The sequence below is a fragment of the Tympanuchus pallidicinctus genome, unplaced genomic scaffold (genome assembly GCF_026119805.1).
Source record: "Tympanuchus pallidicinctus isolate F22 unplaced genomic scaffold, pur_lepc_1.0 scaffold22, whole genome shotgun sequence".
NCBI classification, from domain to species: domain Eukaryota; kingdom Metazoa; phylum Chordata; class Aves; order Galliformes; family Phasianidae; genus Tympanuchus; species Tympanuchus pallidicinctus.
In genome coordinates this window covers 12031345-12048274 of record NW_026294739.1, presented here as the reverse complement: position 1 = coordinate 12048274, position 16930 = coordinate 12031345, and the positions used below count along the sequence as shown (strand labels likewise).

The 16930-nt window shown below is 48.1% G+C and overlaps 2 protein-coding genes across 6 annotated transcripts in view; both read right to left on the bottom strand.

Moving 5' to 3' along the window:
- Nucleotides 1-8851, bottom strand: part of XXYLT1 (xyloside xylosyltransferase 1) — a 36039-nt gene extending 27188 nt beyond the window's left edge. Inside the window, exons 1-2 of one of the 3 annotated variants that reach the window (XM_052685180.1) lie at nt 8403-8851; nt 4240-4387 (exon numbers count right to left, since the gene is read on the bottom strand). In XM_052685180.1, coding sequence (XP_052541140.1) covers nt 4240-4387; nt 8403-8816 — 562 coding nt within the window. In that variant the 5' untranslated portion in view covers nt 8817-8851. Of the gene's footprint in view, nt 1-4239; nt 4388-4726; nt 4757-8174; nt 8196-8402 lie in introns of those variants that run through there. The other 2 variants (XM_052685182.1, XM_052685181.1) reach the window with 2 other exon arrangements.
- A 2660-nt stretch (nt 8852-11511) lies between these two features.
- ACAP2 (ArfGAP with coiled-coil, ankyrin repeat and PH domains 2) overlaps nt 11512-16930 on the bottom strand; it is a 55830-nt gene continuing 50411 nt past the window's right edge. For all 3 annotated transcript variants that reach the window (XM_052685176.1, XM_052685177.1, XM_052685178.1), the window contains one exon: nt 11512-12421. In XM_052685176.1, coding sequence (XP_052541136.1) covers nt 12318-12421 — 104 coding nt within the window. In that variant the 3' untranslated portion in view covers nt 11512-12317. The remainder of the gene's footprint in view (nt 12422-16930) is intronic.

Below are 16930 nucleotides of genomic sequence, written 5' to 3'. Positions count from 1 at the left end.
GGGGCAGTGAAACAGAAGGACTGGCATCTCTTTTTCACACACAGCCAGGATGTGGCTGCAGCTTAGCATGTATGAGTTGAAGAGAGGCAGCATGAGGAAGGTGGATGCTGCTGAGACAGCTCTCCCTGAGAGCACCGGGGCCAAGGGCTGGGGTCCTGCTCTAAGGCTCACCGAGACCAAGCCCTGTAGCATCAGGATTACAGGGACATCAACCTGAGCTGGGCCACAAAAGAGCTACTCAAATATGAATTGCTTATCCGCCTTACTCCCTGCCAGTCTAGTTTCTCCTTCTAGCTCAGAGACAGCCTCTCCAGCCTGAGCAGTGCAGATCCCAGGACCATTTCATTCTGGCATTGCTAAGACTGAACCCTGCTCGTCCTCTCTGTAACTTTCCCAGCACTTCTCCATCCCAGAATCACTGAAATGCACCGCTCCTCCCCCAGCCCCTCAGGCCTGGCCATGCTGCATTGAAACAGGATTTATGAGTCGCAGGCACAGATGAGAGTTACGCAGTCTGCGCTGCTGCACACTGCATACCAGCTCCCCAGCTGGTTTAAATCAGGTTAACTCCACCAATGTAAGACATTAAAGGCGAGAGAGTTACATGATTTACAGCAGCTAAGAGGCTGTTATATTATACTTTGGCAGCTGCAGGTTTTAGACGCAAAGTTTTGTGGGCAAGGATCCAAAGCAGCAGTGAAAACCAGAACAGCTGAGTGGCACAAAACATTTACTCTCATTGCAATACACACACTACCATGCATATGTTCTACAAAGATCTTTAAAAATAAAACAACTGCTGTTCAGCTTTTGAGCGCCATCAATCTGCAAAGTCACTGCACCATCCCAGACCTGCAGCTTCAAACAAAGCACTAAGTTATGGGAGGCCAGAAATGCCATTTCATCTCAAAACGATGAACCTGGGAACCTAAAGCCAGGCAACTTAAACGCAAGCGTTCTGAGCTCTCATAAGAACGTTCAGACATTGACACAAATGCAAACACACAAGAGAGAATTTAATATTCAAATCACAGCTTTCATTTCTGCTGGACCATGCAATTAAATCCAGGTCCCACAAAAACTGGTGCTGAAGCTCAGGAGCCAGCCACGCCTGCAGAGACGCAGGGTGAGGTGGAACCAAAATGCACCAGAATAAATACATGCTAGTGCAGGAAAATGGAGCTTCAAACACTTACCTTCCACCTTAGCAAAGTGGCTTCTACCAGGGACTGGTTCCCCAATCTTCCAGAGAAATGAGGCAAGGCCAGGAAGGAAGTTGGGAACACAGCACCATTCCTACACCATGCATGAGTTTTCAGGGGACAGCGAATGCATAGCCCTCCCTGTCCCCAGTCAGAAGGCTCTTACATTTGCACATAAAAACAGGTGGGTAAAAGAATACAGACCGAGTAGAATTGCCAGTTCTTCATGCAGTTCACATCTAAGGTGGCTGAGCTGCAGTGGAGATGAAGAAGCAGGCACCCAGCCCAGCCTGCAGACACAGAGCAGCAGGAGCAGCCCTGGGGCACTGCCAGCCCTCTGTATGCTTGCTGCCTCCTGCCAAACCCCACTGCACAGCCGGGAAGCAGGGATTGGGCTGGGAAGCCCTGCCAGGCCGTAAATCACCCAGTGCTTCAGGCACCCTGCTCTGCATCTGACCTCCCTTGAAAGGGAAATATAAATCAGCTTTACTAGCAGCTTCTGAAACAAAAACTAAACTCATGAAACTGTAAAATGCCTCTTTATACATCCTGTGTGCCAAAGAGGCCATTGCAAGCCCCTGTCAAAATGACAGACAGCAAGCAAGCTTTTCAGGAGACAAAACTGCCCACAGTTGGTGAACCAAGGAAAAACATCTCAGTATGTCTGAACAGGTTTTGGCTGGTAGACTGTATAATATGGGTGTCTTCAGCACACAGTAAAGATGCAGCAGAGGTACAGAGCAAGTGAACTAGACAGAACTAATGCTGTCATTTGTATTCAACAGACTTCAGAGCACTCATGATGCAGACATCACTAGACAAAAAAATTACCAAAGGCTAATAAAGAGCTGGGTACAGCACATTCACTTAAAACCAGAGAATAACAGCACAGCCAACGTTGGATGAGAATAACAGCACAGCCAACGTTGGATGGGACCTCTTGAGGTTGCCCAGTCCTACCCCTGCCCAAAGCAGGTCAACCACAGCCCAGGCCATCGCCCACTTCACCTCTAAGGACCTCCAAGGAAGAAGACACAGCACTCCCTGGGCCTGGTCCTTCACTATCCTCACTGAAAAGTAGTTTTTTCTTATAGGTAAGCAGAATTTCTCATGTTTCAGTTTATCCCCATTGCTCCATGCCACGAGTGACACATGGCCACAAAGTCAGCATCCTCCACATTTAGCTCACAGCTCAGCAAGAGAAAGGCTTTGCCTGAAATTTGTGGTGGCAAGATTGCAGGAAATGTTATGCCTGGGCAGCAGCCAGCACAAGCTTCTGCTCCGGCTGCGGAGGAAGTGTTGGGTGCCAGCTGAGAGAGTCGAGGGAAGAGAGATGCCACTGGCATGCAGCAGGAGCGGGCCGCTGCCACGTGCCCAGCTGCACTGCTCATAGGCAGCTTCAAGTGCCTGCAGCACAGTGCAGCCTGCAGCTGTACCTGCAGCGTGCCAGGCATGGGGCTGGGGCAGCTGGGGGCTGCTAGGGTGGCCAGAAGCAATCTGCTGCCTTCAGCACACGCTCAGCAGATGTTTGGGAAGCTGCTGCTGGATCCTGGAGACATGGAGCATGGGTGAGCACGAGGCCTTCCAGGACTCTAGGGAGAAGGATATCTGTCTGCTTCTTGGATGGACACCATGCAACTCAGGAAGGAATATGATGAATGGGGAGTCAATCTACAGAGAGAAAACTTGACTCCCATTCTCAGCAGCAATGAACCTCTGAGCTCAGTGGCTGTTCTGCAGTAGTGCTGCACCTTCACCAGCACAGCGGGCAGCCTGCAGGGTGCCGTGGGGAGCACTGACATCAGAGAGCCCCCAGACACTGCACCCACCTGCCTGTGCCCCCACAGCAGCAGGGCAGTGGGCTGCAGGCCTCACAGTGGGATGACCCAGGCCTCTGCCAGTGCCTCTGCAGCGCATGACTGTCATGGTGACCCTCCCCAAAAGGATGGTCTGGGAACACAGGAAGGAAAGGAGCGTCTGCTCCACTTCCTCCTTGTCTGACAAGCAAACACTGTTTGTGAAACCACAGAGGCTACAGGACATACCAGGCCCCAAGAAGGCCCCTCTGCATGTAACTCTCATGGGGAGGGCTTCCCAAATGGCTCCCTCTCAGACCAGACCCCACGCGGAGGCGGCCCAGAGAACACAAACCACGTGCATCATGCTGGGAGGAGCTGTGCTCCCATGGGCAGGGCTGGGTGAGCTCCACACAAGGGCTCAGGTGTGCGACCCATCCTGCTGAGCAGAGGGCACAGACCCCTCACACTGTGCCCCAGGGCTCAGCCCTTGTTGCGCTGATGCGTGACTGCTCACATTCAGCACTCTGCTTCTGAGGGAATAAAAGCCAACAGCAACGTGACCGTTGGCCACTGCTCTTAAGGAAAAGCCTCCAGTCTTTCTCCCAGCCCTGACCTCAGTATAAGAAAAACAATCCTGACCTACAAAATGAGAGAGACGGGAAGGCAGCAAAACTGCTGACTGATCCAAGGCTACAGAGCACGTAGGTCCTAGGAGAAATAAGTGCACACAGCTGGGGAGGAAAGTGGGGCAACTGGACCAAGCTCCCTTTGCCAGGTGCCTCCTTTTCTTGCAGATTTACTGTTGTTTCCTCTCTCAATAACAGTGAAAACACAATAAGGAAAGTAAGTGATCAGTGGCTGTTAACCAGCAAAGCCTCCTAAGAGCTCATCAAAGCCACAGGAAGGGAAGGTGCGCGCAGTAACCGCACAGCTGACACTGGCAGGCAGGCAGCACCCTCACTGTGCTGCAGCACGTGGCACCTCTTCCTGCTGACACGCCAAGGGGAAGGGAGGTTGTAAAAACACACATACAAATACACAGCTGCATGTGGCCAGGTCAGTTCCAGTCCTGCCTTCTCTAACACCTTGAGGTGTGAGGGCAGCACCAGCCTGCTGTATGGCACAGAAACCTCCTGCCATCCCCCAGTGACTTAGCCTCTTCTCACAGATGCCTGTTAACTCTGCATGTCACATAGCACACACATACAGGCAGTGCCTGCAGCTCAGCTGGGGCTTACCTTTGGGCATGATCCGATGCATTGCGACAGACAAGAAGAAAATCGAGTCGCTGTAGTAGGTTCCTGATCCAGCACTGAAGTGTTTCTGCATGGCTTCAACGATTGGAAACAGCTTCTCTGTCAGCTCGCTGACATCGTGGATTATTACCTAAGAGAGACAGCAGAAGCACCGCTCAGCCATGACCCCCAGCCACCCCCAGCAGCCTCAGCTCAGCACACAGGTGGGAGGCTGCAAAGCCCCAGTGCAGCTCGCTGCTGTTCCAGCTGCACAACGTGCACACCTGCCACAGCAGGCAGCTAGGTGCAGCAAGGACAGGAGGGGAGGATTTTTATGGCTACGCCATAAACGTGAGAAAGGCATGGAGAGGCTCCATCAAATGTTTGACTGATATCTTCTCGCAGCCTCTGGTCCCAGCTGCTGACTCCGCAGAAATGTAACCACATATCTGGCCTCCATATGGAGTCAATCAGGGAGGTGACAGCTCACCCCAGGCTCTGGCATCCTGCAGCTCTGAGGCAAGCCAGCCCACGTCACGCACCCTGAGGACCGAGACTTGCTCCCTGCCACAAAGGCAGGCTGTGACACGGCCAGGAACCGAGCCCGGATTTCCTGAACCTCAGCCCAGCAGTGAAGAAAGCTGCACAGCACGTCTCCATTGGGGCTGGGAGGGACAGGAGGGCAGGACATGGCAAGCTGGGAAAAATCCGGACATTGAGCATTTACTGCAGAGCTGAACATCTCTTCTAGTGGGAGCTCCTCCGTGCTGTGACAAGCAGCCAAGGGACTGGGTGCCCTGTGCCATGCTGGAGCCAGGCGGGTAGCATTGCTACGGCCAGAACCAGGACCCAGGGCACACGGACCCCTGGCATTCTATTACAGCCTGTGTTGTGTGAGCACACTCGACAGAATACAGACCAACTTCTAAAACAGAACCAAACCAAACACCTCAGCAGCCCACTGCACTTAGTTTTCAGGAGTCACTTGAAAGCTCAGCGGTGAGGCAAACCACATCTGCTCCAACCAGGATCAACTGTAAATAAACTGTCAGCTAACGAAATTTTACAAGCTCATAATTAATTTCAGCCCAAGTCAGATGAATGGGAACTTTCTTGCGGGCCGATGCTCATTATTATACACAGAGAATGATGCAGGTCACTGAATCACACCAGATAACTGGAGGAACTTCCAGTGTAATGAACAGACCCAAGGGACACGACCGTGGTGCAGATTAGAGAGTTCAGCAACTCTGAGCTGGAGACCTGAGGTCATGCTGCCTTCTTCAGGCAGGAGAAAGCAAGAAAATTCCAGCAGGAACTGAACACCAGTGAGGACGCAACACAGCACCAGTGTTTTATTTCTGTTGAGGGATGCTGAGATACTTCTCCTAGCTGGCCGCGCCAGACCCATGATCCACACAGCTCCCTTCCAAACTAAACTATTCAATAATTCTATGGTTTCGCTCCTCTTCCCTAATAAAACTTCCTCTGCTAAAAGCTAGGAAGAGTGCACTATACGTGTAAATACTTAGGTTAGAGTATTGCTTTTTTCTTTTATTTCAATTCCTCAAAATCAACCACTGCAGCCTGAGCTGATGTGGCAGCTGTGCTGTGTGTGGGACGCAGCAGGGGATGCTCTGATACCAACAGGCTGGTGCAGCAGCAGGAAGCTGCCCGGAGCTTTGTCCTTCCACACTTTGTTGCTGAAATTGTTGCCCCAATCACAGCTCAGTTACCAGGAGCATCTCACCCAGGACACAGTGCCATGGCACAGGAAACCAGCTGTTTCCTCAGCAGCAGCACTGGGATCGCTGCAGAAACACACAGCACAGCAGCACAGCTGCAGCACCATGTGCTGGCTCCCCATGGAAGCTGCCAGGCTTCAATCTTCTCCCACCTGAGGAGATGACAAACAGCACAGTAGGGGTGAAAAAAGTGAGTTCAACCCAATTCTAATCACCTCTGATTAGAACTGTGGGAAAAGCACTCCTGAAACTCCAGACACAGCAATGTGTCTTCCCTCTGCTTCCACAGAAAACAGTGGAAAATGTGTTCCTCTTGCCCATCCTTTGGTGAGGCATTTCTGCAAAGCAAACTCCTGACACAAGGAATCTTCCTTCCTCAGCACTGCAGAGGGCTCTCCTCTCCTCTCACTTGAGCACAGCCTGTTTATCTGTTACTAATTTTGTGCTTCACTATTTATTTGTGGAGCAGCTTTCAGTAAACCCCTGTAGCTAAATCTGAGTGAGTTCACTGAGGACATCAAGAAAACTAAGTTCTGTGGGTTTCCTATGGGTTTCCTACACAAACACATTTTATAAACACATCTCACACCGAGAAAGGACCTCTTCAATTGGTTCACCAGTAAACAACTGCCATACACTCAGTTTCTCTTTTTGCTTCCCTCCTTCTGGTGCGGGCACCTTTGCAGCAATCCCATAAGAACAGGGTGACGGGCAGCTTGGCGGTGTGTGCCAGACCCACAGAGGAGGAGGAGGAGGAGAGCTCAGGCTTCCCCCACAGCCCCACTGTGGTTCCCACAGGCCCTCACTGAGGTGGCTGATAACCACATCCCACAGAAGGGATGGAGCTGTGAACACAGGGCTGGGCCTGCCCAAGTGAGAAGCGCTGACTTGTAGAAACCAGAGCGAGGCTTCCTGAAAGCCAGCCCTCAGGACTGTGCTGTGGGGCTCCAGCCTCCTTCTAGAGCAGCTGCTGGTGGCTGCAGGACACCTCTGCTCTGTGTCCAGAGGCAGCTGCAAACGTCCAGATCTCCTACCACTGAATTGCATAGGCAGAAAAGCAGCGGTCCCAGGAGAGGGCTCTAAAAATTAGCTTGAGAAGGGCATGCGTTGGCACTGCGTGGTACCCATGGAGGGAACCACCTGAACAAGTCACTGAGTGTAGCAAACATTGAGGGCAGGTGCTGCTTGGGGTGCACAGGGCATAGCACAGGCCAATGCTGCTGGCAGAGCCCAGGCAGGCAGGCTGTGAGTCCTTTGTGCAGCAATGCTGCTTGCTTGCCGCTCATGGCTCCATGCAGCGCTGTGCTGTGGAGCTCTGGCTCCATCTGCTGGCACGGCTAGCATCTGGGACACATCTGCATGCAGCCGGTGCTCCCGAGGCAATTCAGATCGCAGGCCCTGGGACAGCTGAGGCCAGCCCTCAGTGCAGCACAGAGTCTTGTGCAGATGCTGTTCCATGCACACTGCTGTGCACCCCAAAGCACCCTGCTCTCGCTGTCTGCACACGGTGGGGATGCTGCAGCCTGCTTTTGCACTCTCCAGAGATCTTTTTAAGTGCCTGAAGTTGCAAATGTGCCCAGGGAGTGATGAGAGCTGACCTGATACTTTCCCCAGGGGAAGGTTCTCTGATTCCTTCACTCTAGCAGAGATTCTATCTGGTCCCACCTCTGCTGGGAGGGCCGGGCAAAGACAGTTCCAAAACCCCAGTGCTCCGCATGAAGCAGAAGCACAGCTTGGGGCTCAGCAGCCCTGTCCTGTGGCTCCAGCTGCTCTCCAGGCACTCAGCAGGCCTCAGCTCTGCACCTGCTCTGGGAAAGCGGCATAAAGACCAGGAAAGCGCCCTGGGAGCACCTGAGGGAAGCCAGGAGAGGCCTCAGGCCAGAGACGGTTACTGCTGGAGCTACCAGAAGACTGCACTGAGAGTCCGCCTTCTTCAGAATTGCAGCAGCACAAGAGCTGCAAGCTCCCCTTGTGTCTGTGCTGCTATTTTCTGCCAGCTTGCCGCTGCGAGCGCCCCGGGAGCTGCTGGCACCGAGGGCACAGATGCACGTGTAGGAGCTGACATGGAGGCTGTCCGTGCCAGCAGCTCCCGCCTACAGCCGGGCAACGGACCGCAGCCCGCTGCTGGCCACAGCGAGCGTACCGCAGCGCTAAGCACCTGACCGAGCGCTGTCAGGAGACGGCATTATTTACCGAGGAATCCTTGGTACGAACACCACCGAGGTTCCATCTGCGGACACAGCCCCGGCTCTTCTAGCAGTCCAGCTAACATTGAAGGACGCGCTCCGTTAGTGCCGCAGGGCTCCGAGCAGCGCACGCCCGGCAGGCACCCGGCTGCAGCGGGCCGGGCACGCACCGAGCCCGGGAACGGGGCGGGGACCCGGCCGCCCCTCCCCTCCCCCGCCTTCCCCCCCGCCTCACCTGGTAGCGGAAGGCGGCGCCGCGCATGGCGTCCCGCAGCAGCTCCTCGCCGACGTCTCTGCTGGCGCTGTCGGTGACGAGGTGGAGGTGCAGCCCGTCCCCGCGGCGCAGCCGTCCGTGGCGCAGCAGGGAGCGCAGCGCGGCCTGGCCCTTACCGCGCAGCGCCGGGCTGCGCTCCACCTTGGTGAACATCATCAGGAGGTGCAGCGCCCGGCCCGCCTCTCCTCCTGCCGCCGTCCTCTCGCGGCGGGCCGGGCCGGGCGGCGTGGCGGGCGGCGCGGCGGCCCGCGTGGCGCGGAGGCGGCGGGTGGCGCTGGAGAAGGTCTCCCCGCCGCCGCCCAGGTAGTAGAAGGCGCACACGGCCAGGGCCGCCGCCAGCGCCAGCGCGCACGGCTGCGAGCGCGCCCAGCCCATCCCGCCGCTACCCGCCGCCCGCCGCCATGCTGCGGCCCCGCCCCGCCCCGCGCTCGGAGGCGGCGCCTGCTGGGGGCGCGGAACGGCCGCGAACAAAGCGCGGCGCGGTGCGAACGTCTGGGCCGTGCTGGGCTGATTCCCCCTCTCTCCTTTTTCCTTGGGTGATGCAAAGTTATCCGTGGTAGAGCAGTGATTCAGGTAACGCGTACCGACGTCGCTGCAAGGCAGGAGAATTCTCCTTTCCTAGGGGGAGGTGCTGACGTGCGGAAGGTCAGGTTGCATTTTCTGAAACTACTTCAGCTCTGCATATAAATGGATCAAACACACAACTCCAGGGAGTGAAAAAAGCGGCGCTAATACAGGATTCCTTATAACGCAGCTAAGGGATGACACGTGGCAATGAAGCCCGGAAGGCTACAAGCCAAAGCCTCTGAAATGAGGGGGCAGAGCCCACCCCAATGCCAGCAAGCACTTGGGTTAGGCGCCAACAGGGAGGAGGCTGAAGGCTTCCAACACACCAACCAGCAAGCGAAATGCGCTCAGGCTGCAGTTGGGCAGCCGGCAGAAGCAGGCAGGATGTCTGCAACCCACCGCCTTCACCCGAAGTTAAGGGAGCACAGCCCAGTACGTCTAATACCATTCAGTAGCATTATGCAGAAAGAGGATTTATAAGTTTGTTTACATGCATTGTACCAACATTAACAAAACATGAAACCTTATGAACAATGAAAACAATAGGAGACACCACAGATACCATCTTCACATGCAACATAAGGAAATTATACTTCTGAAATTAAGATGCATTAGAATACGTGCTCATTCTTAGAGGAGAAACATGAATTGAAGTTTTCCATTATCTGGTATAAGGTACAACGTGCTAACCAGCAGGGGAACCCTACTGCCTATCACTGAAGTTCTGCCCAGATTTATATTGTTATAAAAATAAAAGTTTCCTAGAATTACTGAACAGAACATCAGCACTCAATCCAGAACTCAAGGAAATCCATATCTGAGCACAGGAATTAATCATGCTTTCTCTTACTGAGGGCTGAATCCTCCAAGGCAGAGGCCCTGGAGTGCTGAGCCTGCCAGCATCTGCTGGGACACCCTCACTGCACTGCATGCAGCTTAATGACACATTCATTTTTACTGATGAGCAAGACCTTAACGTATGTATTGCACCTGACCTTGCAAGTGACTTCCTAGTGTACCTAAAAAGATCAGGGAACAAGGCTGCGGGATCACAAGTGCTGCACCTAATCCCTGATCCACTGAAACTTCCAATCTCCTGAAAGAGTCATCAGACCTAAAGATCAGCTATGTTCCTCGCTCATCAGCATGAACAGTTTGATACTGCTTTCCAGAGTCAGAATGCACACTGATCTGCAGAGCAAGGGAAGAAGCTTTTGTTGACAGGAAATTATCCTGCAAAGTTTGACAGATTTTTGTGGCTGGGAAGGAAGATACCCTTGTGGATTGGGTGTCTCAGCAGCAAGGATTGAGACAGATTATGCCACTAAGCTGTAGGGAGCTTTGCTTTACAAGCAATCACACTGCACACTGCCTGTCCTGTAGGCAGCAGAGGACACACATCTTTAGAAAAAAGAAATCTATGTGTAAAGTGTACTCCATACAGAGCTGTATCTTACATGGTCCGTCTGTGCATGGGACATTTAACTTCCTCTAAAATCTACTAACAGAACATTCACTGCTGTTAAATACAGATTAGAAAGTACATTAGCATTTCATAGACAATTATTTAAAAAGGTTATGAATCATCTATAGGCAGTAATTTCTATTAAGTTGCTTATTATTCAACTAAACTCACCCTTGAAGTGGACAGAATCTGCTTTTCCTAACATAATTACACCACACATGAAGCAAAAACCGTTTTTAAGATTCTTTTGCTTGGAAAACTTACTGCTCACTTTTCAGATGTTATTAACTTTGCATCAAGAATCATTCAGATTAAATGCATGGCTATACATTTTCTGCAAAATAATATATATGTGAAAAGCTTTGTTAAATATTAACGTGCTAAAAAGTTTTACTTTACCATAACCTACAAAAATTCTTTGCCCAATTTTGGTTATTAAGCAACTTGGAAAAACCCCATTCTTTTCCTACATATACAGAAGGCCAGCATAGTGCTGCAGCTAACAGAACAAGAAACACACAAGGATGTAACTAAAAATTCTCCTCAAGTTTTCCTTGGGGAAAATACAGCATAAAGAACTGCACTGAGTGCCTTATGGCTTCAGGTGACGATGATCTAGGCACTACCTAACCTGACACATACCTACAGCCACCATTTATGCACGCACATCAGAGTGGAGCTGACTGAAACAAGCAGTTTGTGTTGCTGCCTTCAATACAGCTGCAGACTGCACTCATTTGTTACTTTGCAAGAACGTGCAGCAAAATTCCTAGACTTCCTTCTGCAAATGTTAGCTTAGACATGTAAGTAAAATCTGCAAAGACGTGTATATTACACCATGCTTGATTGACCTGAATTTAGGATGGCTGTATTACAGTATGGAGTTTTATACACACAGCTTAGGGCTAGCAGTGAGAACAGCAGAGGTGACAAACAGCCTTTGCATGATTGTTCTGCACAACACTTTCAGCTTTCCATTTTTTACTTCAACATCTCAATTTTCATGTCCAGATATCAAAATACTGACAAAACCCAGACAATGTCCAGCAGGATTACATTTATTTTTCCTCATGAAAGGTTCCAAGTGCTCATTTAAAAGTTACTTCCTTCACAGCAAGTCTTAATTTTAGAAAGGGAAATAAAAAGAAAAAAGAAAAACATAAACTACTCTTAGAAATTTGGTCCTTCGGGATATACACCTACTGTGACTGACCTGCAGTCACCAGCATAAAGGCCAGCCTGGTGTTAAAGCTTCCACTGCCAAAGAGCTTGAAAAAGAGAAAAGCTCCCACACCTTGTTATTAACAGCCTGCCTCTAACCAGCTTCAGCACAGGAACAGGAGAATGCTGTACGTTACAGACCCACAGGCAGAAGGACGATTCAGCAAGTCATTACCTGATTTCCCTTCCAAACAGTCCAAGAAAATGCAACCTAGACCTTCTTGTCAGAGGTGCATCTTTATGGCAATAGTGAGACAGGTGACAGCAGAGGATACCGACGAGCAAAGCTGATCCGAACCCTCGGTGACCATCTGCAACACACACAGCTGTGCTCTGCTAACTTCACACACGAGTCACAGATGAACGTGGTACTTGCTAACAGGTACTATTTCTATACTGAGCTAGCAGGTATTCCTTTTTTTTTAATAATATACATATTTTTCAGCTGCTGAGGTATATGTCCTGTACAACATAAAAACTTGTATACAATTCCTCAGCTACCGCAATCTACAGCTACATTTAGAGTGGTCATTTTATCCAAGCTAACAAAACACAGGTAATTCATTCTCTTAACGTAAAGACGACTTGCACTGTAAGGAGCAGATTCTTTTCCTTCTTGACACTTAAGGCTTCTGGGAATCTGACTGCTGGAAACGGTTTAGCTTCTCTGGATTATTTGATGCCATTTGAGAAAAGTCACGAAAAATGTCCTGATAAATTTCATCTCCTAAAAGAAGAGAAGAAAGGAAACAGTTCGTTATCACAAATGTTTGAAACATCACCCATCACTACACAAACGCCCTACCATGTTTCCAATCACTGTAAAAACATATATTAATGGGGTAAGGACTGCTTATAGATGGAATGACGCTGATGTGAACTCTGAGACTGTTTACTGCATGCACGTTCTGTAGAAGCAAATTAAACAAAGCCAAACTATACCTGCAATAGTACCTCAAAGGCAGCCGCACAGAGGAAAGTCCAGAGTTAGAAAGGAAAAGTGCAAGCATTTTAAAGCAATGTAAAACAAAAAATGTTCATTAGCTATCAAAGAACAAAAGTCATTTTTGACAGGACGTGTTAACCAAGACTCTGCTCAGGAAGTCAGAATTACGGCGTAAATGAAGCTTTGCTGGGAAACAGAGGCCAGAAGTCTAACAGCCAGACAGAACTCCCCATGAAAGAAACAATTAGCAAGCAATACCATAAAAAGCAATCCTAAGTAATTAGTTGTTGCTCGTAAAACTACTACTTCAGCAAGTATAAATTTGTACTGCATCATTGGACATCTATTATATCCTCTAGGTTTATCTCTAAGAGTAACAATACCTTCCTTAAACATTTTCCAGTGTTTCTTATCTTCACCCTTTATGTTTAAGAACAACCTGACAACAAGAACAGCTCTATTCCAGAGTAAGGCAAGGCAGTGATTTGCACCTGCTCTGTCTCCCCATCTCTCTCCAAACTGGAAAATCACATTCAAGAGAAACTACTTCTTGAGTCATTGACAGGTCATTCTTCTACCATTTTGAAGTGGCTTGTTTTCCATCTGCTGCAACATTTTAGGCCTTGAGTTCTGCTTGAGTTTTAAAACATTAACCACACCCCACTGACTTCAAAGGGAACTACATGCGTAAAGCATTCAGCCCAGGCAGGAAATATTCAGCCATCCAGATTTTCCTGTCTTCCCACAGCAGATGGCCACATGGGACAAGATCCCAGCATCACTGCTCCCTGCTGACGACTCGATTAAAACACGACAGAGAAATCAACCTAACAATATCTGTTATCACGTAGGTTGAATGCGATTCTTAGCCCCTCCTTTTCCCCTCCCCTCCCCTCCCCCAGCAGCAGGACTGCACACAAATCACAATTCCACCTCTCCTTTCAAAAGGACAGTTTTAGAAAGGGTTTATTGTGCGAGAAGTTACACTGCTCTGTTTTCCATCTTTTTAGAGCACGTTTCCAATATCAGAACCATTCTACATTTCAAATATTGGAGATGAGGCTGCATTCACTTGAAAACGCTCTCAGAAGCGATAACTGACCTTCTGCAGATACTTCACACGGTACGTGGGGTCATACAGAAGTGCAGCAGTGACAATTCTGTGCAGGCTTTAAGAGACAAAGAAATTCTGCACTACTCTGCTAGGAAGCTTTCATTCTAGTGAAATCTCTTTTGGTTTTCAGGTTTAGTTTCAAGTACATTCTAGAGATGAAACAGGCACACAACACTTTACCACAAGTTTCTGGTAACTGCTTGCAATGGAGAATAAGCACAGAACGGAAGAAGTTGCAAGATCCATCCCAAGACAAGGTTTGAGGAGCACAAATCAGAATCAAACTAGTATGATGCAAGAAATGAGACTTTTAATACAGACACGGGTTCCATTTGTGAACTACTACTGCAGTTCAAGTTGCCATATTTAGTTCTCTTAAATAAACTTGAAAGAAAAAAGCTATTTTTGTAAGAATCGTTGTGGCTCTGATTTTTACTATATTACATAACAAAACTATTACATACAAAAATAGAGTAAAATAAAGTGCCCCTTTAGTTCGTATGCTGCATTAAAATATTTAATGCTGTAAACCTTATTCTTTTAAAATCTTACTTTAAAGTTTAATTCTGGAAATCCTCTTTCCAAGCAATGTTTTCACTAAAGTGCAGATTTTATGTACAAAAATACTGAAACACTGCTTTACCATTTAACACCAGAATAAATTAAAAGGCACACATGATACATTCAAGAAAAGACAGGAAGAAAGAGTAGCAGTTCTAATATCAAATAGCAGACATACTGCAGCACCAGATGAGCACTCAAGTATCATATGAGAATCAGTATGATGGTGTGTATGGCTTCCACCACCAGAAATGAGCCAAGCTCATTTGGCTCATTTCAGCTAGTTCCCACTCCAGGAATATTATTCTGGAAGACCAACCATACCTTGCAAAGCAACACAGAGTTTCCTACGTAGCTCAAACCAGCCAAGTATATTAAAATCAGAAACGCTGGCACTATCAGCTACGTTAGTAATTGCTTTTCAGTTGCATTACTGAAGCAGAGGAATACGCAGCCTGCTTCGCTGTGATGACAAACTCTTGCATTGATGTTTACCCTCCCACATACCATATGCATATCCCATATATGAGATACGTATATCCCATATATACATATCTCACAGCAAATGTACAACTGCCTTGAAAATCCTTATCTTTTAGAAACACAATTTAGGAAAAGAGGAGTTCTAAAATAAGCGTAGCGCAGATACTTAAGCATGTCTGTGCAGTGAAAAAGACCTGCTTTGTCTATGGCCAAGCAAGGAGAACATCCATCAGAACGATTCAACTAGATGATTCTGGAAGGTCCCTTCCAACTGAACTACTCTATTCTAACAGCAGAGAGGGGCTTTGTGCTCACACTTGCACAGTTTCACAATCCTAGCAGGCTAGCAGACGTTAACATTTAGAACACTCAAATACTTATTCAGCTTTCTGGGAGACTTCAGCAAGTAAAGAAATGCTGAATCCAGAGACAGTCAGATCTTCCGGCCGGGACACTGCCCTGTACAGCTCCTGGCCAGAGTTATAACAGCTACTCTAATGCTACCCTCCCTCTGATTCGGCAAGCTTTATGATTTGTGCTGGCATAAAGCTTTATGCCTTGTGCTGGCTCCACTTTCCATGATCAATCTTGCCCCTTTACACTTATCAGAGATTGTCTACACAAAAAATGTCTGGTGCAGATTGCATTGGCTGCAGTCTCCAGGTTCTACTGTAACTGTTAAGAAGGCCCAGGTATCTTTGATAAAAGATGTACCAAGCTTTTTATTTTCTCTACTTATTTGAAGAATCTGTCTAGACCACTTTTAAACAATATAAGAGGGAAAACAGACTCCCCTCATCTTCAGTTTAAAGACGTGGACATTCATACTTTCATGTGACAGAATTGGTTTCAAGTTACAGCAGGGGAGATTCAGGCTGGACATGAGGAAGTATTACTTTTCAGAAAGGGTGGTCAGGCACTGGAATGGATGCCCAGGGAGGTGGTGGAGTCACCGAGCCTGGGGGTGTTCAAGGAAAGGCTGGATGTTGTGTTGAGGGACATGGTTTAGTAGGAGCTATTGGGAATAGGTGAACGGTTGGACTGGGTGATCTTTTAGGTCTTTTCCAACCTTGGTGATTCTATGATTTTCTTACGAATTCAGTCAAAGCAAGCCTTATAATATTTAGGAACCAACTTAGGCTTTAGTACAAACTACAGAAATATATTTTCTGTTTTATAACAGTTTTAGATTTTTTCATGTCAATTAAGTGATGCAGAGTGTTCATTTATGACCTAAAGCATAACTTTTGAATCAAAGTTATCACCTCTCCTAAAACAAATGCATTTCACTATTTGAAACCAGTAGTTATGATTTTTAACACTTAAAACAAGAACTAGGAAAATCAGAACTACTCCAGTAGTTGTTATCTCCAGCCTGGCAGTGAAGTAGCATGCATTATATCAGAAAACAGCCTCAAATTCAACATGAGCAAACAGGCAACGGATCCTTTCTTTCACTGCTGCATTTTGGGTGGAAGATTCTTCCATATTATGCTCATAATTAAGTACTTATTTCTGATTTATTTGTTGCTCCTCCAGAGAGAGCATGTAAGTCTCTGAGTGATCTTCAATACTTTCATTGTTTTAATTTGAATTTCCTAGGAGTTTTGCATAAAGATAAATTTGTAACACAATCATTCTTCAGGAGAAGCTTTACAAAATATGGAAGTTCTGTTCATTTGATACCATCCATCTGGGACACTGGACACTCAACATGGCCCCTTGAGTACATCCCAGCTCCAAACTGAGGCAAAAGCACACAGTCCTTATGAATCAGTGACAAATATGAAGGCTTGATGGGCAGTGAGCCAACATTACCTGGCACTCAGCCTTAAAAAGGTTTTTCTTTCACTACTGCCTGGGATAGCATATTTTTATGATTGCCTTGAATAACCTGACAATTAACCATACATTCATTATTGATATTTGCATGAAAATAAATTAGGTTCCTATGGAAGCATATTGTAACAGAGGAAATGGCTTGCATAAATGTCATATCAGAACACATTATAAACTGGGACAGGATGCCTGAGAATAAGTTGCACATGCTCCTTAAGTAATGCTATTTTCTGGTGTGAGTGAACTCAAATGCCTGATGCATACACTTCTTTAAAAAATCAAATGGTGAGATA